The sequence below is a fragment of the Sinocyclocheilus grahami genome, unplaced genomic scaffold (assembly GCF_001515645.1).
Source record: "Sinocyclocheilus grahami isolate Dianchi unplaced genomic scaffold, SAMN03320097.WGS_v1.1 scaffold573.1, whole genome shotgun sequence".
NCBI classification, from domain to species: domain Eukaryota; kingdom Metazoa; phylum Chordata; class Actinopteri; order Cypriniformes; family Cyprinidae; genus Sinocyclocheilus; species Sinocyclocheilus grahami.
This window is the reverse complement of record NW_015505752.1, coordinates 564,658-588,926: the sequence shown is the minus strand read 5'-3', so window position 1 is coordinate 588,926 and position 24,269 is coordinate 564,658. Positions and strand designations below refer to the sequence as shown.

Here is a 24,269-nt window from a genome sequence, read left to right as displayed (position 1 = left end):
ATGACAGTATTTTGTGAAATATAATTACATCCTAAAATAAAGATTTTATTTTTTAAATATATTTTAATATTTTATTTATTACTGTGATGGCAAAGCTCAATTTCCAGCAGCCATTACTCCATTACTTCAGTGTCACATGATCCTTCAGAAATTCTTTTAATATGCTGATTTTGTATCACTATCAATGTTGAAAACACTTTTGTTTAATATTATTGTGAAAACCATTATGTATTTTTTTCATGATTTTTTAATGAATATAAAGTTCAAAGTAGTCGCATTTATTGGAAATAGAAACCTTTTAAAACATTATAAAAGAACACAGTGTTGATCTTGATCAGTTTAATAATAAAAATATTAATTGCTTTCTTATCCAAAAAAATGTACTGATCCCAAAATTTTGATGAGTTTTCTCTATAAAATGGCAATTTTATATGTATAATGTTTTTAAAAAACAATTACAGTGGCATTCACTGAAAAGGAGCCGCCCTTATAAAATGCTCCGGTTATTAACGTAACGTCTAGGTTACTTGTGTAACCCTCGTTCCCTGAAGGAGGGAACGGAGATGTTACGTCAGTGACTGACGAATTGGGATCTCGCCCGAGAGCGCACGTATCCGGTCCGTAGAGGGGAATGGGGGGAGCTGTCCAGACAGCCATCGAGGTGCCAAATATGAAGGCTCCACAACTCGAGCTGGGGATGCCAAATCATGCCTCTCGCCTGAGTGAGAAGGTCTGTCCTGTCGACCAAGGGGCTGCTGATAGCAGCTGAATCAACTCTGGGAATCATGTCTGGTTCCTCCGTCTGATGACCTGAGGAAGCAGGGCAATTGGGTGGAAGCATACAAGTGAGCGCTGGGCCAATCGTTGGGCAGAGCATCTCGCTGTTTTTAGAAGTAAACTGGGCAGTGAAAGTTCTCTTCTCAGGCAAAGAGGTCCAACTCTGCCCTCTTGAAGACAGTCCAGATTGTCTGAACTATCTGGGCATGTAGTCTACATTCTCCTGGTGCTACATCGCCCCTGGACAGCATGTCCACTCTTAGTTTAGTCTGCCCGGCACTTGAACTGCTCTCAGTGAAAGTAGTTTGCCCTGTGCCCATAAAAGGAGGCGTCGAGCCAACCTGTTGAGGGAGCATGACCTGAGACTGCCTTGGTGATTAATAAAGGCTAGGTTTTTAGGGCTAGGTCTTCAGAATCCAGCGGGGAGATAATCTTCGCACTAAAGCAGAAAAATTCTGACGAAATGGCACTCAGAGCCGGCTCCTCCCCTTTTGGCAGGTTGAAGCGCCATTTATTCGTGCAGCTACAAAAATGTGAACAAACCAGGCTTCACTATTTAGAGTAACCAGGAGTTTACCCCATAGTGTTCAACGTAACGGAGAGACTGTTCAAAAGGGAACAAATGATTTCAGACAAAGGGGCAGAATATGCTCATTGTTCATTTGTCTGCATATGTGTTTATTGAAAATTTGCGAAAATGCACGTTAAGTCATGTTATTGAATAACAATGTTTGTTGATAAGTCATGTTTAAAACACACACACGCATGTTTGTATATGTGGTTTACAGGGACTCTCCATAGGCATAATTGTTTTTATACTGTACAAACTGTATTTTCTATCCCCTTACCCTTACCCTACCCCTAAACAAAAAAATTTAATAAAAAAAAAACAGTTTAGTATGTTTTTTAAAGCCAATTGGTTTGTGCACAGATTATGTTGTTCCCGGGTCTTTGGTTCAGTCATGAAGGTCGAGTCCTGTCTTTGGATTTGGTGACGCAGCCAAGTGATCAGCTGACCTTTGCTAGAGTGCAAATCTTACGGCCGTACTGCAGCCCAAGTCATCACCTAGTACCACCTGGTGAGCAAATTAAACTAATGAGAAACACATTGTTAACAGTAATCAAATTATCAGGTCAAGATGTACAATTTATAAAACATCTTCTCTCTCAGGTTGTAGTTCTCTCCTGAACCCTTTTAGCTGCTGTTCAGTGACGCCCATGTGCAACACCACTGGTGGCTGTGCCAGTGGGCAGTACTGGTGTCACCTGCTGGAGATCTGTCTGCCCGTCACCAGTCCGTGCAGCCCTTACCACTCCTTAAACGGGGGACATGTATTCCCTCTGCCTCCTCGCTACCCTGCGACGCCACCGTTCTTCCACTTGATGGCAGACATGTCACTGACACTGACCCCAAGCACTGAACACACACACATCAGTGTAGGTGGCAGCACTTGACTTGTTGACTTGTTTGAAATCTAATTAGCATAAGTCAGCGAAAAAGTTGTAAATTAATTATTTCTCTTAATTAATTAATAACTAATTTCTAATAATTATTTTACAGTTTAAACCTGTATATTATCTTAAAATGTCCACAAAGTAAAATAATCCATTGGACTGTACTAAACAATAGGCCTAGCAACAAGACAAGCACTGCAACAATATTACAGTAATATTAATACTGAAGTCCTTCAAGGTCATATTCAGTAAAGTTGACAACTGAAACAAAAACAATAGCACTAATTGCAGAGTAAAGAGTGACGTGACACTGCGTTCATTTATACACAAGCAGCTCATGATCTGGTGTTTTCAGCATCTCAGAGCAACTCAGTTTACAGTCAAGCAGTTAACTCCATCTTTACATTTACATTAGTTTAAAGGTCATTTGGGAACTCAGTGTGTGCCAGGTTTACTTTATTTACACATTTGCATAATTTCCAAAAATTTTTGTGGACAGAAGTTTACGGTGTTTCACCAGCATTCCATCAAAATAAAAGCTTTAGGCTTTGAAATGTTGAAAACTTAAGAGTTTGAACATTTGGAAAGTGAAGAATTTAAGGCATACTCGTTAGGTCTGTTATTATATTAAGTTTGATTAGATTCCTAAAGCACCAGGGTGACAATTAACCAAAATCAGAGAAACATGAAAATGCAAAGTTAAATTTCAGGAATTTAATTTTACCTGTCCACCATCTTGGATTTATTTTGTAACTTTTAAACTTATTTTAGTAGTCTTAATTATGCTAAAATTAGGATGCAAATTCATTTTCTAGGCAGCTCACTAGGTTTCTGGAACAGAGCCCATTTCACAGCTATTAATTTAACTGATAGTAGAAAGTTTGACAATGACCTAAAATCAAAGACACTTATTTTTGTGTTTTTGTAGGTTATAGTACAAGACAAACATATCACTGTCTATCCTGATGACATTCTGGCATTGCAGCACACTAGAAGAGCAAGTGAATTTCTACATTGTGTTGCCACTACCAGCTCATCCTGGCGCCAGAGTTACCTCTCCCTGCATGGGCCTGAGTGGGGGGGCTGGTTAGAGGGGGGTCTGTCTGCCCAACCGGGACAGGGCCAATGGCTTGATGAACTGGTCTGTGACCTCCGGGTGATTTACGAGGACACAATGCCACACTTCGGGGTTTCAGCAATACCCAGCACCTCACAGAGCAACAGTCCAATCAAAGCAGAGAGTCCTGTCACAGGGTTGCAAGTTTTATATCCAAAGCTTGACAAGGACATCCAAATGCATGTTGCTGTCAATGTCCCAACCCTCATTGTCATCCAGATCATTTCAGGAGGAAACGCAACCAGTTACTGGTCAGACCCTGTGTCTAAGAACGGAGTCCCTTTTGTATCTTCTTGCCCTGCTGAGATGCCTGAGATTGAAGGAGGGTGTGTTAGGGCTTCTCTTGACATGTGGTTCTCTCATGTATACATGAAGCTTTCTAGTCAAGGGGAACATATGCTAAATATCATGGCTTCAAACAGCTTGAACTCCCAGACTCTGAGCGTGAGAGTTGTGTCTCATATTCCTGTAACTGGGCTGAGAATCCAGCCTCAGGGCTTCAACAGAGTTCTAGTGGACATACCACAGGTATCAATTTTCTTATGTGTGTCATTGCGAAAAAAAATATTACCTCAAAAGTTCACCAGTAACCTTTTCGAATTTGATGTGCTAATGGTATTTACTTGGTATTTGAAGAAAAGGTTTCTAGAATGTCATAACTAGACTTTAAATGAGGTACGTGCTTACTCATTTTTTTTGTTTGTTTGTTTCTCTCTCTCTCTCTCTCTACAGTTGTTTACAGCTTCAGTAGTTACAGGTTCATCAGTGAAGTATACTTGGGTTATTGATGACCTGGTCCAGTTTCCACAAACAGGAGAGTCCTACAGCGTGGTTTTTAAGAAGCCGGCAGAATACAAGCTAAAGGTAAACGTTAATATAACAGAAAAATTTCCAAGTACAAGTTTAAACCCCTTTGTGAAACTGAGCCTAAAGCAATGATACAGTGATCAAGATCCTTTAAATCAGTGGTTCTGAGCTGGTTTTGCGTCAAGATCAAAGACAAAATTCTTTGTTTTTCAATTCAAACTTTAAAATCTATTAATATTACAATTAACTGCATTTGCAGAATGATAATTTGAATATTTACTAACAAATTGAAGTGACTAACAAATAAAAAAATATTTTTAAAGAGTGCCAAACTATTAACATCAACATAGGCTTATCTTTATAGATAAGACTATTTGGTTCCTAAATGTTGAATTTCATTGGGTCCATGCTCTCTGCAGCCAATAATTCATCCCACAAAATTATTTTTGGTAGTGGCACAATCCATATTTATCTTTGTTTTAAGTGAAAATAGTGGAAGTTTATTTGGATGTACAACCTTTGATGTAAACAATAAAAATAAATGTAAAGCATTTTCTCTTTTAAAAGTAGATAAAACAATTTATTTTGTTAAACTACTTATGCATGATTATTTATCTATTATAAATAAATCTGCATTTTATTATTTGCATTTAGCAGCATTGCTGTTTTCCTGCCACCAGTGACCCTGTCACCCGTTTTGAAGTCATGACCCACCAGTTGAGAATCATTGCTTCAGGTTTTGTTATGAATGAATTCATGTTTATAATTTCTTCAGATCTTTACTGCTTACTCTGCTCTAGGTAATGGCAAATAACCCTGTGAGCTCTCAGTTAATTGAGGTGAAGCTCACAGCTGATGTGATGACCCCATTAGCTGACCTAGAAGTAATTTCCATGCCAGAGGCCATTGCTGTAAACACCTCAACTTGCTACACAATTCAAGTAAAATCTGACATCTCTATAGGCGTTACAATCAGGTTAATGTCTCTGAATTATAATTGAGTTAAAATGATGAAATTAAGTTTGACCTCTTCTGAATGTATAATGCTCTATTATGCTATATTATGAAATGATTTATCTCTCCAGATGGGATTTTGGTGATAATACAGCATCTGTCAGTCACCTAGTTTCCACTCCTTTAGAGATGGAAGACAGCTATCTTCACCGAAGTGCCAAATATGTCTATCTGCAAGATTCCATCCATCATACATTTTCTTTTCCAGGTACTATAAATAATTTCAAATTATTTATTTATATTTACTTTATAATTACTTATAAAAATGATTTATATGATATATTTTTGTTTTATAATTATTTATAATTATTAACCTAATATTTAAAAAATATGTATTTTAGTCCTCGTTAAAAGTTTTATCCCTAAAGAAATTAATAGTATTTTTAAAAATTAATTAATATTTAATAAATTAATCAAGACTGATTGCAATACATCATTAACTGAAACTATTTGCTTTTACTTGATGCTGTCAAAACCCTAAATCTGACAGCACAACATGAAATTACTGATACCTTTAAGTGGGAAAAAATACCTTGGGGAAAAAATGACACACTAAATGTATGTAATTATTTATTTATTTTTATATTTTTTTTTTTTAGGTGACTACACACTGAAAATCAAGGCTTACAACCAATATGACCAAAGTGAATCGTTTGTAACTGTTAAAATAAGGACTCCAATATCAAGAATGTTGGTGTCATCATCTCCTACTGTATGTCAAGTCAACCACACCATCCTCTTTGAGATCTCACTATGGCCCTCTTCATACGGAGTGCTTTATTCATGGAATTTTGGCGATGACTCTGATCAAGTTAAGGAATATTACACTAAAGTTAGGCATGTTTATAAAAGACCCGGCACATACAATGTCACCATTCATGCCAACAACTCCCTGTCGGTCTTGACTAACTATACAGCAGTGGAGGTAGTTGAGGCTGTCTCAGGTCTCCAGCTATATTACAACGGCTCCATTGAACTGAACTGCACCTTTGAAATCAGTGGCAGAGTATCTGCAGGCACACATATAAAATGGACCTTTGACTTTGGAGATGGGTCGATACTTAAAGATCACACCGGAAGCTCAGCCACTCACATTTATAAGTCTCTCGGAAATTACACTGTTCAGGTTACTGCTTATAATTCTGTGAGTAAAGATCACCGGTTAGTCAATGTGGAAGTCTATCGTTTGCTAATTTTACTAATTATCCCAACAGACTGCATTGTGAGTAAAGCAGAGATCAATTTTGAGGTATTGGTCAAAGGATACGTTCCAGTTTTGACATTTGACTGGGATTTTGGAGATGGCACACCACTGTCTGTTGTTAAAGGAGATACAGCTATCAGTCATACTTTTCTAAATTCAGGAACTTACACAGTAGGTGTAGATGTTCATAGCTTGTTGGGTTCGGCCCATTATGAAACCAGCATATGTGTTGAAACTCAAATAACAGATGTTACTCTGCATTCAGCCAAGAGTGCTGTAGCTGTGAATGAGGAAATATGCTATGTGGTTTCTGTGCTTCCCAAAGTAACAGATTATCTGTTTTGGTGGTATAACAATCTTTCTAGTGATACAGTCCCAGTTAAAGGCCAGTCACACCATTGCTTTGTTTTTCAAGAGGAGGGTTTGTATGAAATTTCAGTGCAGGTTCATAACAAAGTCAGCAATGGAAGAGCAAAAGCAACCATTTCAGTTCAAAGGCCTCTATCTAATCTATCCATAAAATATGAATGTAACCATGATGCAATGATTGTGAATCAGTCCTATTACTTTTGGGCTGAGCTTCCTGGTAAAATAGCTTCTTTTCAGTGGGACTTTGGTGATGGCTTCAAAAAGGAAGGTCAGAATCAGTCACACGTTTTCTGTTTTCCTGGGCGGTTTCGTGTAACGGCCACCGCATCTAATGTGATAAGTTCAGATTCTGTGTCCATAGAGATTGAGGTTCAGGCACCACTGTCATACTTAATGGTTAATACCAGTCAGCCATTTGTGGAGGCTGGAAAAAAGATACTGATAACAGCTCAGACTGATGTTAATGAAAATGTTGTGTTTTATTGGACTGTGAATCCTTCATCACCTCCAAAGCCTGGGACGTCCACATTCATGCATGTGTTTCCTAAAGCAGGGGTGTTTCAGATTAAAGTCACAGCACAAAATCTTGTCAGTCGAGTAGAATCCATAACACACATTGAGGTTGTTGAGAGAATACATGGGGTTCAAATTCCATCTCAAGCGCTACAGTCTGGAAAATATTTCCTGACAAATCAGACCGTACTCTTGACGGCATCAGTGACACGTGGTTCTAACTTGACCTATGAGTGGACTGCAAACCAAAGAATGGCAAGTAATAGCAAACAATTTCCACTTTTTACAAACAGCCCTGGTGATATACATGTCAAGCTGGTAGTATCCAATGTTCTTGGATCAGTAGATACCGACCTTTCACTGAGAGCAGTAGAGCTTGTGTCTGGTCTGAGTATTTCATCACCAATGAATGCTGTAGCCAAAGGAAAGCCAGTGAGGATATCTGTGAGCGTGTCATCTGGAACAGACCTTCGGTACTCATGGTTCCTGGATTCTGAGTATAGTCCTGTAATATCAGATGTGCCTTTTGTTCTGCATGTTTTTAAAGTTATCGGCATGGTCAAGATCAGAGTGTCAGTCTCAAATGTGTTTGGGTCTGATGATGCAATCAAGCTACTAATAATTCAGGAGAACATCTCTAAAGTGGACTTTCAGATAAATGGACAATTCAGACCATTTTTTGTAACATCAAATAGCCTCTTGTTGCTCTATGGCTCTGCAGGAACAGGAAATGTCCTTCATTGGGAATGGGTTTTAATGTTTCACAACAAAACTGTTAGGGTTCTTGCAGACAATCAAACTGTTAGCTATTCTTTTGCGGATGTTGCAGATCACCGTATCTCACTTAATGCCTCAAATGACATTAGCTGGCAAACTGTTTCATATACAATTACGGTTCAGGACACCATCCAGGGACTTTTACTTATGGCTAGCAGCAATGTTATATGCGAGGACGATCCAGTTACTTTCACGCCATCTGTCTCCCAAGGAAGTGAAGTTTCCTTTTCTTTGGAGTTTGTTAATGCAAGTTATTCCGTAGCAATTTGGCAGAATTTTACCACCTCTTCTCTTTCAATCGGAAACCACCTTATAAGAGCAACAGCAACAAATCATGTCAGTTACCAAACTGCATCAGTGATTGTCAGAGTTGTGGAAAGAATTAAAGGTCTGCATTTGATCGGATGTTGCTCTGCTGTTTTAGAGGCATCCAAAAACATCAGTTTTCAAGTGTCCAGTGGCTCACAAGCCAATTACCACTGGACTTTTCTATTAAATGGAGTCCAGTCCTCTCGAGAAATCGGGCAAAATGTTCACTTCACACCTTTCACTAATGGATCCCTGTCTGTTACAGTGGAAACTGATAATGGCTTCTGCTCACAGTCCCTGACCAGAAGAGCAACAATACAGAAGCATATGAAGAAAGTGAAGCTTTTTACCTCTGATGATGGAGCTTTTATTGATTATCCGATCACATTTGTTGCCATCACAGATGGAGGCAGCAACCTTAAATTCCTTTGGGATTTTGGTGATGCCAGTGAAGGAGCCCTGGTTACAGAATCCAATAGACAAGTCCACAAATACAATGTTACTGGTGTGTTTGTTGTGAAATTAATAGCTTACAACAACATAAGTGAGGTCTCCACTCAAATGACAATTAAAGTGCAAAAGCTGGAGTGCACCCAGCCACATGTCTACATTGTAAAAGATCAATATAAAATAATAAAATGCAGACCAAGTTTATTTGAAGCAAAAGTGGACTTCAACAGTTGTGCTACACACAAAGCATATTATTTCTGGGAGATCCACAGGGGCCAAGATTGCTCAGGAATGGACAAGGTGTATTTAAATGATTCAGTGCATGCCACAACACCACTTTTTTCTCTGCCAAAGCACTCTCTGAAAGTAGGAAACTACTGTCTGACATTTACTGCCAAACTTCGAGGAACTCCTCTACAGCAGAGCAGGACTGTACCGCTTACCGTGGTCCACAGTGAGTTGGTGCCTGTGATTAAAGGTGGTTCTCACAGGTTCTGGTCAAGTCAGTATGATCTGATTTTGGATGCAACTGAGTCTTTTGATCCAGATTCAGAGGAGAATGATATCGAGTTGTTTCAGTTCCAGTGGGGTTACACTATAGAGGTACAGTACATCACAAATGCAGTAAATACTTGATTCTCTAACATAAACATTCAATTGATGGTGTATTCTGTGCTTCCAGAACACAACAGCAATGCCTTCAGCTGTTTCCACCCTTCATCAACATATTCCAGGAAATGGAAGTATACTGCTTCTTCCTAGAAGTGCACTGCTGCCAGACAGAATGTACCACTTTACTCTCACCCTTTACAAAAGTGGACGACAACCTGTCTCTATATCACAGTTGGTGAGTGTTGACTAATTTTACTTCACTTTGCTTTCAGCATTTCACTATGAACATATGTGTCATTAATATTAACGTCAGCATTTCCTCACACTCATTACGTACTAAACCTTTATGACTTTCTTTCTTCTCTGGAACATAAGAAAGATATTTTGAAAATTGTCTATTTTTTTTTTGTCAAAAAATAAAGTCAGTGGTGTCTGTTATTTTGGTCCCCACCGACTTTCATTGGACAGAAGCACTTGAAACATTCTTGAAAATATCCAAATGTCTCATTCAGATTTGCACTCTCCACAATTTCTAACCATAGAATAAAGAAAATGTACAGATAAAAATGCTTTGTAATGTTACAGTTTATTCCACATTTTACTGAAAATTATGTTCATGGAAATAATTCTGTTAAAGGGATAGTTCATCCAAAAATTCAAATAATTTAGTCTCTTGTCATTCAGAATGCATAAGATATTTATGCATTATGCATTAGGATAGAGGTTTTTGGTAATTAGAAAAGTAGAAACCCTTCAATATGTCTCCATGTTTCAAAATAAAATGTCTTTACCTCTGTTTTTATTCTTGCAGGTTACAGTGTACAATACCACGTTGCTACCTGTGACTGTAAAGTGTGTCTCCTGTAATTCCCTGCTGTCTTTCCATGTGAGGCACAGCCATTACATTACATTGGCTGGTCATTGTTCTTCATGTCAAGACACTGTACAGGTATTCAATTCACAATGTACCTTATAATAATTTCATACGCCTTCAGTCTCTATCTCTCTCTCTCTCTCACACACACACACACATACCTTAATAATGTTTTAAAACACTTCAACTACAGTACAGGTGGACTGCAGAGAATCAGAAAGGTGAAGCTCTAACACTGAATGAGGTCACTACCTTGACAGGAAGTCTCTGGAGAGAAATAGTCATTAAACCAGGGGTGCTAAAGGAGGGCCAAGAATACACCTTTACTCTCAATGTGTCTGAACCAGCCTCTGGGCTTTGGGGGTCGGCAAGCATCACCTTAGTCCCCAACCATCCTCCATATGGGGGTATTTGCACTCTGTCACCCGATGACTCACTTCATTTCCTAGAAACCATGGTCTCTTACAGTTGCTCAGGTAGTGTCATTTCTCTTCTCCTCTTATTTCTCACCCAAGTAATGGCTCTGCGGATTGATGCATTCTTTGCTATTTTTTTCTCAATGGCAGAGTGGATGGATGATGACAGTGACTCAGCTCAGCTGATATTTTCACTGCAGGTGGCACAGTGTGAAAATTTTGGACCATTATGTCCCTTGATTACCCTTTACAGAGGCACTCAGAGCACATTCAGCTCCCTGGTGCCACTGGGTATACTGAGCACAGAGGAAAACTTATCTGTTATTTACGTGCTGGTACTGGTCGAGGACAGTATGGGGGCATCAGTCATCGCAGCAAGAAAGTTAGTCAGTCAGCTGCTTGGCAGTTGTATATAGTCAGATAAAATTTGACAAAAAAATCACAGCTCCAAAATTACAATTGATATTTTCTGCAGGAACCTGACAGTGGTGCTGAGAGACCAATGTACAACAGAGTGGTTGAGGAATAAGAGCCAGTCAGAGTTATGGGCCTTGCGTCAACAAGGAAACCCTCAGGACATTACTCAATATTCTGTTGCTCTGAGCAGCCAACTTAATCAGGTAACTGAGATAGCCCTGACAAACCAGTTGTCTGGATGTTTATTAAGAGGTGTACTCAGAATCATCCTAATTAAAAAGAGTATTATACTGGATGGATAAAATAGATGATAATAATAATAATCATAATCATAATAATCATAATAAAAACACACACTCACATGAAATGTTCATAATGGTAAACTGAATTCATAACTTCAATGAGGATGCTTTTAAAATTCCAATTCAGTTGTGATTTGTATTTGTGGTAGCAAACCAGATGCCAAATTTTCATTTTAGGAAGTAGAATTATAATAAACTAAAATTCAAATAAACTCATAGAATCATAGTAGGTGTAATTTTATATTAAGAAATTTTAAAGACAGGCAGACAGATACATCTGTTTGAAATGTCACTTCTGTTGACGTGTTTTTATTCATGTATTTAGATAAGTTATGTATATGGAAAATAATGTTGGAAGAACACTTTATTTTCCCAGAATGCCATTATCTGTTGAACTTCTCTGAAATGTAATTGTAATGTAATAGTGCACCTCCCACAGTTCCAGTTCAACTTCCTGTGGGGTGTAGCTATTTTAATTCAAATTCCTACTCATGAACTAAAAGGGGGGCAAGTTCTTAAAAGGATTCACCCAAAAATGAAAAATCTGTCATAATTTACTCATCATGATGTCATCCACAACTGCATGACTTTCTTCTGTGAAACACAAAAGAATATATTTTGAGAAATGTCTCAGTGTTTTTTTCCCTCTGTACAGTGGAAGTCACTAGGGGTCAATGTTGTTTGGTTCCCAATATTCCTCAAAATATCTTCTTTTGGGTTCCACAGAAGAAAGAAAGTCGTACAGGTTTGTAATGCATGAGGGTGAGTAAATGATGACTGAATTTTGGGCAAACTGTCCAAGGGATAGATAATCAGCCATTGACAATATTTGCTTTTTGTGTAGTTGCATCCACACCACGAGGTGTCAGTCAAATACATCTGTCATAAAATACATGATACTTGAGTTTCTGTGATTCTCCACCTATTTTGTTAGAAAATTTGTTTCTGAATCAAAATCAACCACTTCCACAGCTAGCATCCATAAAGGCTGAAGGGTTGGAGGACAGGATTCAGATACGTGGAAATGTCATTCAGGCTCTAGCGTCTCTGCCGGTCTCCTCCTTGCAGGATGCGGCTCTGATCAGCTCAGCTTTGGCCCAGTCTACAGTAAGGCTTTTAACCATTAAAGCTTATGGACAATATATAGCATTAATCAACATTAAACATAGCCTGACACAAAGTATGCCAGCATTTTAGAGATCCAGTATAATGTGATACGAGAAGCTGAGGCCTGTCACTGAATACAGATTTCCTGCTGTGCATAATGAGGAGTGCTACCTAAAATCTAATTATTGTCACATGTGATGTTGCGAATGCAAATGCTTAACTGTAAAATGTACTTTCCTGTCTGCAGGTGGTTCCCTCTGAAGTGCAGTGCAACGGCTGCCGTGCAAAGGTGCTGAAGGTCACAGAGAAGATGATCAAAGTGATAAGAGAACAAACAGGACAGGCTGACATCAACCCCACAGACACCGGCAGGAACATTCTGGCTGTTTTAAGTAACTACGTTCAGCAGAATTCATATTCAGTATGATAACAGAGGTTCACTCTGAAGTTGAAAATGAACCGTGGCTTAACCATCCTTCCATTTTCACTGCAGGCAGCACACTGACTGCTGATCAGAGGCAGAGGAACAATTCAGGCCTCAAGCATGTGGATACATCAGAGACAGCTGTATCAGCACTGGGCCAGATTTTAGAGCTCATGCGTTCATTAATGCTGTCGCGGATGAGTGGAGAAGAAGCTCTCTCTCTCGCTGTTCCTAAGATCACTGCGGTGGGTGTACGGGGTGACCCTACTAAAGACCTCCTGTGCACAAATCCCCTTAGCCACTGCCAGTTTCACATCCCATCAGCACTGAGCTCTCAACTAAAGGAGGAAAAACAAGAGGTTCTGCAGATCCTTCTGCAAATGGAGGGTGAAGAAAACCTATTTATTCCAGCTGCAGAACCTGCTATATCAACCACACTTGCAGCCATGGAGTTTGCTACACCACAGGGACAGATCATTTCAATCACCAACCTGACACTAGACACTGCGATACAATTTACTTTACACAAAAAAGTACAAGAGACGGAAGATGAGAGGTTACTATGGAAAACATTTACTCTGCCACCCAAGGGAAATGTAAATTTTACAGTCAAAGCAATGGACCTCAGAGATCCTCAGACTGGCCTCTATGTTGCCTTAAACTTCAGTCTCATTCCAGGTAATATACACTAGCCAGTGCATCTTTAGTTTTCAGTATATAATATAATATAATATAATATAATATAATATAATATAATATAATATAATATAATATAATATAATATAATATAATATAATATAATATAATATAATATAATATAATATAATATAATATAATATAATATAATATAATATAATATAATATAATATAATATAATATAATATAATATAATATAATATAATATAATATAATATAATATACATAACATAACATAACATAACATAACATAACATAACATAACATAACATAACATAACATAACATAACATAACATAACATAACATAACATAACATAACATAACATAACATAACATAACATAACATAACATAACATAATATAACATAATATAATATAATATAATATAATATAATAAATAATATGTAGCAGTGTTCATTATATTTTATTATTTTATATTACCATTTAAAAGTGGTGTTTTTTTCTATTTAGCAAAGATGCATTAAAATCATCAAAAGTAACACTAAAGACATTTATAATGTTATAAAAGATAAACCTGCGTTATGTATTGTGGAGCAGGAGCTGGTGAGGAAGCCTCTGGACTAGTATGGATCTCTGTAGATGACCAACCAGTTCATCCACTGTCTGAACACACTCATTCTGAGGAACTCAGTCTCTCTCTTTCAGCTGGGACTCCATCACTGGAGCACACCATCTTCCTTACACCGATGTAAGTTCTTCCTGTTCTTTCCTTAATTAATTTCATTGAAAATAGTGATGATCAATATTGCGTTAGTCTAAACGAAACTAACTGTGTTTCACTGTGTCTGTAAACTGCAGCCTGAATGGCTCTGCCAAAGACCTGTTTGTGAAGCTGAATGGTAGCGTCAGCGGTGTGGACGTGTCCGTCTCAGTGTGTGTGTTCAGCATGCTGTGCCGGTTCTTCAGTGATGATGAGAGGCGCTGGAGCAGTGATGGCTTGAGTCCTCTGAGTGGCAGCAGCCCCCATACTGCCCACTGCCTCACACATCACCTCACTATGTTTGGAGCCAGCCTCTTCATCCATCCTGAAGCACTTCTACTGCTGCCACCTGTATGCCATTTTGTTTAAAGATATAACATAATTTCACCATTAAAGGGAATATACACTACTATTTAAAAGTTCAAAAGAAATTAATACTTTTATTCAGCAAGGATGCATGAAATTGATCAAAAGTGACAAGACTTTTAGATTGTTACAAAAAGTTTCCATTTCATATAAATTATTTTCATTATAATTATATTTTATTAATACAATGATTAATTAAATAATTGTAATTAATAAAATATTAATTACAATGATTTCTGAAGGATCATAATTTATCATCATAAATTACATTTTAATATCTATTAAAATAGAAAACATTAGTTTTTTATTGTAATATTTCATATTTTTTATATTTAGTTTTGATCTAATAAATACAGCTGTGGTGAGTGACTTCTTTAAACAACATTTAAAAATTCTTATTAACCCTAAACCTTTTAACGGTAGTGTGTATTACATTATTTTTTATTTAATCTATATAATGAAATGATTGTAATGGTCAGTGGGTGTCAGTGTTGAAAAAGTACTTTTCACAATATATTAAAATTGAAAATTTTTATTTTAAATTATAATAATATTTCACAATATTACTGTTTTTACTGTAATTTTGATCATACAAATGCAACCTGGTGAATATATAAGACTTCTTTCAAAAACAATAATAAAAAAAACTTACAGACCCCAAATGTTTTAACAATACTGTATGTAAACATGACAAACCTGACAAATCAGTGATGAACATTATTTATGTCACCAGTCAGAGGAGCCAGTGAGGAATGTGGTGGTGGGAATAATTTGTGGAGTCTTGCTGTTAATTTATCTGCTGGTTGGTCTTATCGCTCACAAACTGGATCACCTGGAAAGTCTACGTCTTAGCTGGGTTCCTCTGTGTGGTCAGAAAGGTCACTACAAGTACAGGGTTCTTGTCAAAACAGGCTGGAAAAAAGGGTCTGGTGAGTAGAACCTTTAATTTACATGCTAAAAATATTCATCGACCTCATAAAATTCAATGAACATTTGAATTCATCAGGTACCACTGCACATGTTGGCATTAGCCTGTATGGCCTGAATAAAAGTGGCTCACGTCACCTTCAAAGAGAAGGAGCTTTCCAGAGGAATAGCGTGGATGACTTCCAAGTTGAAACAGATGCCAATCTCGGAGAGATCTGGAAAATACGCATCTGGCATGACAACACAGGTCAGTGGCTGTGAATAGCTTCCTTCTTTCTTTCTAAAAGAACAAATACTCACAAACAATGCTCTATTTTCCAGGCCTAGACCCATCCTGGTACCTAAAACATGTGATAGTCTGGGACATACAGACAGACAACATGTTCTTCTTCTTGGTAGAAGACTGGTTATCTGTGGAGAATGAGAAGAACTCTGGAAGGGGGGAGAAAGTAATTTTAGCGTCTTGTAAGTATACACATGCAGTACAGCGTAAATCATATTTGCTTTTCATAACCTTGTGATCCTTGTAGGTCCTCAGGAGCTGCAGCAGTTTAAGAGGATCCTACATTCCCAGTTACTGTTTGGCCTTCGAGAGCACCATCTCTGGATTTCATTATGGGAACGGCCGGCCCACAGTCACTTTAGCCGAGCCCAGAGGGTCACCTGCTGTGCCCTCTTATTACATCTCTATCTGGCAGCTGGGGCAGTTTGGTATGGAGCAGTGGGCAGAAAGGGCAGCAGGTAATAGACTTGACCTTCAAAAGGCATGGATAACAGATTGAGCTTGCATAGCTTACAGTGTAGGTGCAGGTAATTACATCTTGTAAAACAAAGCTATTTCTGTTTTTCTCTGAGCTACAGAAGTCTTCGCTATTGATTAATGGCAAAGGAGAATAATATTCATCACTAAACAAATTAATGAATGTCCTCTCATTCCTCTCAAAACAAATGGGTTTCACATTCTTCACATTTGTTACTGTTCCGACTGCAGCGGCCCGGTCTCTACCCAGATGGTGATGAATGCAGAGAACATTCTGGTTGGAATAACAGTTGCAGCTTTGATGTTCCCTCTCCAAACCATTCTCAGATTTCTCTTCCAAAACACCAAAAGCAAGGTATATATGTCAGTCTACATAATCCCTTCTGAAACCATACTGTAGATATTATATTTTAAGTTAAACTACCGTTCAAAAGTTTGGGGTTAGTAAGATTTTTTTAATGATTTTGAAAAGCGTCTGTTTGCTCACCAAGGCTGCATTTATTTTGATCAAAAATTAAAATAAACAGTAATATTGTGAAACTTTTTTCCATTTTAATTTATTTTATTATGTAATTTTATTTCTGTGATGGCAAAGCTGCATTTTCAGCAGCCATTACTCCAGTCTTCAGTGTCACACAATCCTTCAGAAATCATTGTAATATGCTGATTTGGTGCTCAAGAAACACTTCCTATTACTGTCACAGATGAAACCAGTGCTGCTTAATATTTTTGTGGAAATCGTGATATTATTTGAAATAGAGATATTTCGCGACATTATAAATGTCTTTGCTGTCACTTTTGATTAATTCAATACATGCTTAATAAAAGTATTAATTTCTTAGTCTTAATGACCCAAAACTTTTAAGTGGTAGAGTGCATTCATAAAAAACCCACACTCATTGTGCAATGCTGATGGATTGTGTTGAAGGTGACATTGGCTGTATCTCTGCCTCCCTCTCCTGTGTCTCATACTGTGGAGATGGATGTTTTCCTCAGTCACCCAGATCTCTCCTGTTCATCTTTTCTGTCACTGCCGACAGACCCTGACTCTTCCATCTATGATGGGCCATCTCCTTTCACTGTGAGAGAAATCCATTCCCATGTTTAATTCATTGATTTTATAGAGAGTCGTCAAGCATCATTTCCTAAATCTGCATCTTTTTTCCCCCCTCACAGAATTCCCTGAAGAAACTAGATTCAGAGTTCTGGAATACTCCAGATCCTGGGAATGACCGGTACCAAGTCTATTCTACATGAAATTGCAGTACTACATCCCTTTAAACGGTTTATGTAAATATACAGTGTTATTTTACACATTTTACAGAATGGATCAGTGGCCATCATGTGAAAGTATATTTGGCCTGTCTGAGCTGACAGGAACCAGTCACCTTCTGAAGAGAAAAAAAGCCATTCTACAACTACATTTGTCAACTCCGACCTCTGACCACAACACCTTAGAGCCAATAAAGTCTTCAGGTTTGAAGACGCACAATCACTCTCTGGGATGAAAGATTCTGTCATTATTTACTCACCCTCACGTTGTTCCAAACCTGTATGAATTTCTGTGAACACAAAATATTTTTGTACTCTTTTCCATATAATAAAAGTGAATAAGAACTGGGGCTGTCAAAATCCAAAAGGACAAAAGTGCACCCTAAAAATCATCTATACAACTTGTTCAATATATTTTATGTTTTCAGAAAAAAAATCATACAGATTTGGAACAACATGAGGGTGAGTAATCGATTACAGAATTGTTTAGTTTTTAGGTGAATTATTTCTTATATGGAACCATTTGCTCTTTTTAGAGGAAGATCTTATCACTATAACTGCAGACTTGGATCCCTCAAACACACTTTCCTTGGAGCCAGAAGCATCTGACAGTGGCCATTTCACACCCAACGACACCATCCTGTCTGACATGTGAGTTCTGTACTGAATGTTTCACAGTTTAACCAGGATACGTGATCACATACATTTCTTTTTCAGCCAGGACAGCTTGTGTAGTGAGTGGTCTGATCTGAGTGTGGATACGCCTACATCTGAACCTGGCTTTCACAAGTCCTCCTCCTCACTCTCAGTGCTCAGTGATGCCAGCACATTTCTCCCTAGTCTCCCACCCGACTCTATAAGCACAATCTCCAACACACGCATTGGTGAGCGCACACCATACACAGGGAGAGAATTTATATTTTCAATTGAGATATTGAAAGGTGGTAAGACACATGCTACAACACGTTGTGCAAATTAGACTTGTGAACATGTGGTCATTTCCTGATCACAATACCAAAAGTTGGGGTCGGTAAGATATATTTTTGTTAATGTTTATGAAAGTTGCTTATGCTCACAAATGCTGCACTTATTTGATAAAAATACAGTAAAAACAGCAATATTGTAAATTATTACAACTTAAAATAACTGTTTTCTATCTTAAAGTATTTTAAAATGTAATTTATTTTTGTAATGACTGAATTTTCAGCAGCCATAACTCCAGTCTTCAGTGTCACATGATCCTTCAGAAATCATTTTAATATGCCGATTTCATGCTCAAGAAACATTTCTTCTTATTATATTTTGGTATACATTTATATTTATATTTATAATGGTATATATTTTCTTTGAAAAATAGAAAGTTCAAAAGAACAGCATTTTTTTAATAAAAAAAAATTGTCTTTACTGTCACATTTGGCCAATTTAGTATTAGACCAAGTATTAATATTAATAAAAAATAATTACTTACCACAACAGTTGAGTTTGAACAGTAGTGTATACATATTGAGAAAGAGAGAGAGAAAAACTAAATATCACAAAATATATAATCAAAATGTATGTGTATCATTTTAATTGTTTTGTCTGTGTGTAAACCTCTGTATGGGCTGTTCTTCAGGTGTTGTTCGTGGTGTACCTGGCTTGTTTCTTCCATCATGGGTTCTGCGTATGGTTTATCTGCTGGTGGCTGTTTTGCTGGGAACAAGCCTGGCTCTGGTGGGACTATATGGGAGCAGGTTTTCCAGCTCTGTGGTTCTCATGTGGCGCACACCATACACAGGGAGAGAATTTATATTTTCAATTGAGATATTGAAAGGTGGTAAGACACATGCTACAACACGTTGTGCAAATTAGACTTGTGAACATGTGGTCATTTCCTGATCACAATACCAAAAGTTGGGGTCGGTAAGATATATTTTTGTTAATGTTTATGAAAGTTGCTTATGCTCACAAATGCTGCACTTATTTGATAAAAATACAGTAAAAACAGCAATATTGTAAATTATTACAACTTAAAATAACTGTTTTCTATCTTAAAGTATTTTAAAATGTAATTTATTTTTGTAATGACTGAATTTTCAGCAGCCATAACTCCAGTCTTCAGTGTCACATGATCCTTCAGAAATCATTTTAATATGCCGATTTCATGCTCAAGAAACATTTCTTCTTATTATATTTTGGTATACATTTATATTTATATTTATAATGGTATATATTTTCTTTGAAAAATAGAAAGTTCAAAAGAACAGCATTTTTTTAATAAAAAAAAATTGTCTTTACTGTCACATTTGGCCAATTTAGTATTAGACCAAGTATTAATATTAATAAAAAATAATTACTTACCACAACAGTTGAGTTTGAACAGTAGTGTATACATATTGAGAAAGAGAGAGAGAAAAACTAAATATCACAAAATATATAATCAAAATGTATGTGTATCATTTTAATTGTTTTGTCTGTGTGTAAACCTCTGTATGGGCTGTTCTTCAGGTGTTGTTCGTGGTGTACCTGGCTTGTTTCTTCCATCATGGGTTCTGCGTATGGTTTATCTGCTGGTGGCTGTTTTGCTGGGAACAAGCCTGGCTCTGGTGGGACTATATGGGAGCAGGTTTTCCAGCTCTGTGGTTCTCATGTGGCTGGTGTCTGCCCTGTCAGCCTTCCTCACTTCTGCCTTGCTGTTCGAACCATTTGCAGTGAGCTATAAACCTATTTTGCACTGTTCCTTAGATTGAAAGATGTAGATTTTTATGTTCTGATATTTTTCTACAGATATGTATTCAGGCACTATATCTGGCTGCTGTGGTGAAACCAGTGGACCCAGAGGGGGAGAACCGTTTGGCTCAGGAGACAGAAGTCAGAAGGACAGAAGAGGATTTGGGGGATAAGGTGCATCCTCTCGGTGGATATGGCCTGCTGCAGGCTAAAGAGGAAGCACGGAAGCTGAGAACACTTAGAGCCTTAATGAGGGTGAGCTCAGACCCACAGATGAATCCATTCAGCACTCATTTAGTCCTCAGAGACCTATAACAGCTGGATTTCTCCTGCATTCTGACTCTAATGCATATTAATATTAATTTTAATGGTCTTTTGTTTCATGTTTTACACTGATAATCAGAGCTGCTTAGTCTATTTGCTCTTCCTGTTGGTGGTTCTGATGGTGAACTACCAGGAATATGTTCATGAGACTAACAGCAGACGGCTTCACTCGGCTATTAAACACACACTGATCAGGACTTTACCAGGTCAGCCCAGTCTCACTGCATTATCAGGGTAAGTCAGACTCTTTATATTCACTTCCCCCAGTAACCCTCGTTCTGCTGAAACTGACTCTGAGGTTCTAGAGACCCCAGAGATTTGTGTAAAAATAATTAGGTGTTGGTGTCTCTTTTAAATATGTTCCTCCGACCTAATCAAAACTTTAAATGCAATTCAGAAATGTGACTTTAGTTTAGTAATGCTGCTTAATTTTGAAGTCTGAGAGACCATATAAACGGCTTGAAAATTGGTTAGAAAAAGAGATTGCATTAGTTAGAGATGCAAAGTTTATTATAATAACAACAAAAGTACAAGATAACTAAAAAAAAACCCGGAACAAAAGACTGTAAGAAGAGCATGTTGGTGAAACATGCATGACAAAACCAGACAATGAACACAGGAAACACGAGGGCTTATATACACAAGGGTTAACTAGACTAACTGGACACATCCAGCAACCATCAGGCTAAGGGAAATGAGGAAACTGGAACAGGAACCAAGCAAAACTACAAAATAAGAGTCTGCATTACAAAACAAGGGCACAAAGAATGGAAGAATATATATTCTAAAAATGGATAAAACTAACAAAATGAATTGCAACTTGTCATGAATCAGTGAAAGTAATTTTACTTTAACCTTTTTTTTCTCATAGATGGATGGATGCAGAACAGTGGGTAGATGAGAGATTAATATCACACCTGTTTGAAAACCCTTCTCTTTCTTTAACTGGCCCTGCAAGACTGCAGAAAGTTAATTTTCAAGACTGTAAGGACTTACGTTGTTAGGTCAAATTTAGCTTTTTGAGAATTTACTAAATATATATATAAATATATAATTTGATTTTTCCCTCCTCAAAGTCTGCAGTCAAGACATCAGAGATAAGTTCCAATCTGGTCGACTTCCTTTGATGCTGACTGCTAATGTTTCATCACATGCCAACCCTGTACACCAGAGCTCCTCAACACACAGCAAGAACACTGCAGCACTTTCAACATGGTGAGAGATAACAGGACACTAAGAGAAAGACTTTTAGTGTGTGAATAAGTTGTCATGCAGCCTGAAAAGCTGAGAATATAACAATGTTTTCCTTAGTGCATTTGTCTTCTGGCATATAATCACAATGTCCTCTCTCAAGGCCGAGGACTGAGAGTGCATCATGTGCATTCAGTCAGATAGAGGAAGTAGTGCTTGGGAACAACAGTGAATTCACACGTGGGATACTGTCGGGCTTACATACAACAAAGTGGATGACAACAGGGTATGATGTCACGCCATTATACACAAAATAGCACTACAGAATAAAACCTTGTTCTCTAAATGTCCAGACTTGTACTTAGGACCTTTCTGCATGCATGCTATAAGTATGGAAGTTATATAGAGTTATTAGTACCAGAGACCCAGTATGCTCATCAGCTCAATGATTTTTGATTCTTATGTTTTCTGTGACAGGACAAAGGCAGTATTGATTGAGTTCACTCACTATCATAAACAGACAGGCGTCTTGGCACCAGTCTCTATTCTCCTGGATCAAACACAGACAGGCAGAATCCTTTCTTTCCTTTCCATCCAGCCTTTACACGTCTCTCCATTCTCTGGTCCAGACTTACACGTTACATTGACGGTACTGATTCTCCTAGTTCAGATTCAGTTTGAACAGAATCTTAAAAAATTGGATCTGTGGTCTTCTTGTGGACTTCTACAGGACTGTGACTGTATTAACAGCTTTCTTCTTACTAGGTTCTGCTACTGCTGTTTGCCCTGTGCTTTGTGAGTGCTGAAGTATGGGCCTTGATCAGAAAGCCAAGTCAATACCTGAGGCAAGCCTGGCGCTGGTTTCAGCCATTGTTAGCTCTTCTGACGCTAGCAGCAGCTGTTCTTCGTCTGTATTTCCTCTACACGACTGCAGCCTTCATCTCCAGACATTGCTCCAGGCCCTCCTGCTTTGCTGACTTCCATAGTGCTGCGACACTGGCCAAAAAGTCCAGTCAGCTCTCAGCAATTTTATTAACCCTCTTGGTTCTAAAGGTATTAGCCCTAAAGCAAAGGATTTTTTAAAACTAAATTTGCATTCCTAAATGAAATCCCAGTACATGCTGCAAAAATAGCATAAAAAATATGTTAAAGTTAATTGGCATGATCTGTTTTCTAAATGGATGGTAGTGATCTTAAATGCATGTTATTGATTTATTATTTCCTATCTTTCTTTTTTTATGTAATTTTATTCAAAACAAAATAACTGGATCTTTTGAAGAAACGACAGACTTCTCTCTGGTGAAACCTCACTCCTTTTTTAAATTTGACCTCAAGCTCACATTCAGACCTGCCTACATTCAAATGAACATATAATGCATTGAAGTCCTGGCACTACATTTTTTCCCTTTTTTTTCAATGATCCATTTTACTCGGATGTACCTCACAATATAGAAGAAGAGATCTGTCACTACTTCCTTTACATTACAACTTTAGCAAAGCTTGTAATCATTTAAATACAATACAAAATGTAAATAACATACTGTAAATATAGAAAGAAAATGGGAAAGACATTAACAGCATTATGCATATAACTACATAAAAATGAACTACATCATAATTTGTGACCAATCACAATTTAGCATGCAAATATTATTATGACACTTCACTTCAGCAGTATTAGACTAAGCTCATGGGAGATTTTAAAACATAAGCTTGCATTTCTTATAAAGTAAAACATTTATAAAGACGATATATATTTTAGGACACCTGTGACTTAAGATATGGTCTACAAAGCAAAAATTGAAAGTCATCTGTAATTTTTGAGTTGAATTAATTGCGGAAATGTTATACTTAAAGTACCTTGCAAGCACTGCAATGAAATTTATTCTGTTGAAGTCAAGCTCTGTTATCAAACAATCTGCTTGTCAGTCAAAGTGTAGTGCAGGACTTAGGAGAGTTGTGTTTTTACAGATGGTGGGGATCTTGCGGTTTGTTAGGCGATGGTTGGTGATAGGGCGGGTTATTCGACAAGTATTCCCTCAGATCTGTGGCGTGGTGTTTCTGCTGCTCCTCCTGTTGCTTCTGTTCTCTCACACAGGCATCATGGTAGAATGTTTTTTTTTTTTGTCGGTCATTTGACATTGCATTGTATTTTTTCTTTAAAGGGGTCATATGATGTTGCTAAAAAGAACATTATTTTGTGTATTTGGTGTAATGAAATGTGTTAATGCGGTTTAAGGTTAAAAAAAAACATTATTTTCCGCATACTGTACATTATTGTTTCTCCTCTATGCCCCGCTTTTCTGAAACGCGTCGATTTTTACAAAGCTCATCGGTCTGAAAAGCGAGGTGTGCTGTG

At 37.5% G+C, this 24,269-nt stretch overlaps 1 protein-coding gene across 1 annotated transcript in view; it reads left to right on the top strand.

Moving 5' to 3' along the window:
• Positions 1–24,269, top strand: part of pkd1b (polycystic kidney disease 1b) — a 30,162-nt gene that overhangs the window by 891 nt on the left and 5,002 nt on the right. Inside the window, exons 3-36 of the mRNA XM_016239702.1 lie at positions 1,709–1,856; positions 1,949–2,214; positions 3,161–3,877; positions 4,082–4,213; positions 4,987–5,132; positions 5,242–5,378; positions 8,458–8,847; positions 9,271–9,395; positions 9,475–9,639; positions 10,216–10,353; positions 10,472–10,754; positions 10,845–11,076; positions 11,170–11,314; positions 12,386–12,520; positions 12,768–12,912; positions 13,014–13,622; positions 14,199–14,349; positions 14,547–14,712; positions 15,461–15,656; positions 15,734–15,901; positions 15,976–16,119; positions 16,185–16,395; positions 16,646–16,769; positions 17,343–17,495; positions 17,591–17,649; positions 17,739–17,890; positions 18,223–18,337; positions 18,404–18,570; positions 20,174–20,376; positions 20,453–20,650; positions 20,799–20,953; positions 22,388–22,559; positions 22,676–22,963; positions 23,882–24,016. Of these exons, the coding sequence (XP_016095188.1) occupies positions 1,709–1,856; positions 1,949–2,214; positions 3,161–3,877; positions 4,082–4,213; positions 4,987–5,132; positions 5,242–5,378; positions 8,458–8,847; positions 9,271–9,395; positions 9,475–9,639; positions 10,216–10,353; positions 10,472–10,754; positions 10,845–11,076; positions 11,170–11,314; positions 12,386–12,520; positions 12,768–12,912; positions 13,014–13,622; positions 14,199–14,349; positions 14,547–14,712; positions 15,461–15,656; positions 15,734–15,901; positions 15,976–16,119; positions 16,185–16,395; positions 16,646–16,769; positions 17,343–17,495; positions 17,591–17,649; positions 17,739–17,890; positions 18,223–18,337; positions 18,404–18,570; positions 20,174–20,376; positions 20,453–20,650; positions 20,799–20,953; positions 22,388–22,559; positions 22,676–22,963; positions 23,882–24,016 (6,870 nt within the window). The remainder of the gene's footprint in view (positions 1–1,708; positions 1,857–1,948; positions 2,215–3,160; positions 3,878–4,081; positions 4,214–4,986; positions 5,133–5,241; positions 5,379–8,457; positions 8,848–9,270; positions 9,396–9,474; positions 9,640–10,215; positions 10,354–10,471; positions 10,755–10,844; positions 11,077–11,169; positions 11,315–12,385; positions 12,521–12,767; positions 12,913–13,013; positions 13,623–14,198; positions 14,350–14,546; positions 14,713–15,460; positions 15,657–15,733; positions 15,902–15,975; positions 16,120–16,184; positions 16,396–16,645; positions 16,770–17,342; positions 17,496–17,590; positions 17,650–17,738; positions 17,891–18,222; positions 18,338–18,403; positions 18,571–20,173; positions 20,377–20,452; positions 20,651–20,798; positions 20,954–22,387; positions 22,560–22,675; positions 22,964–23,881; positions 24,017–24,269) is intronic.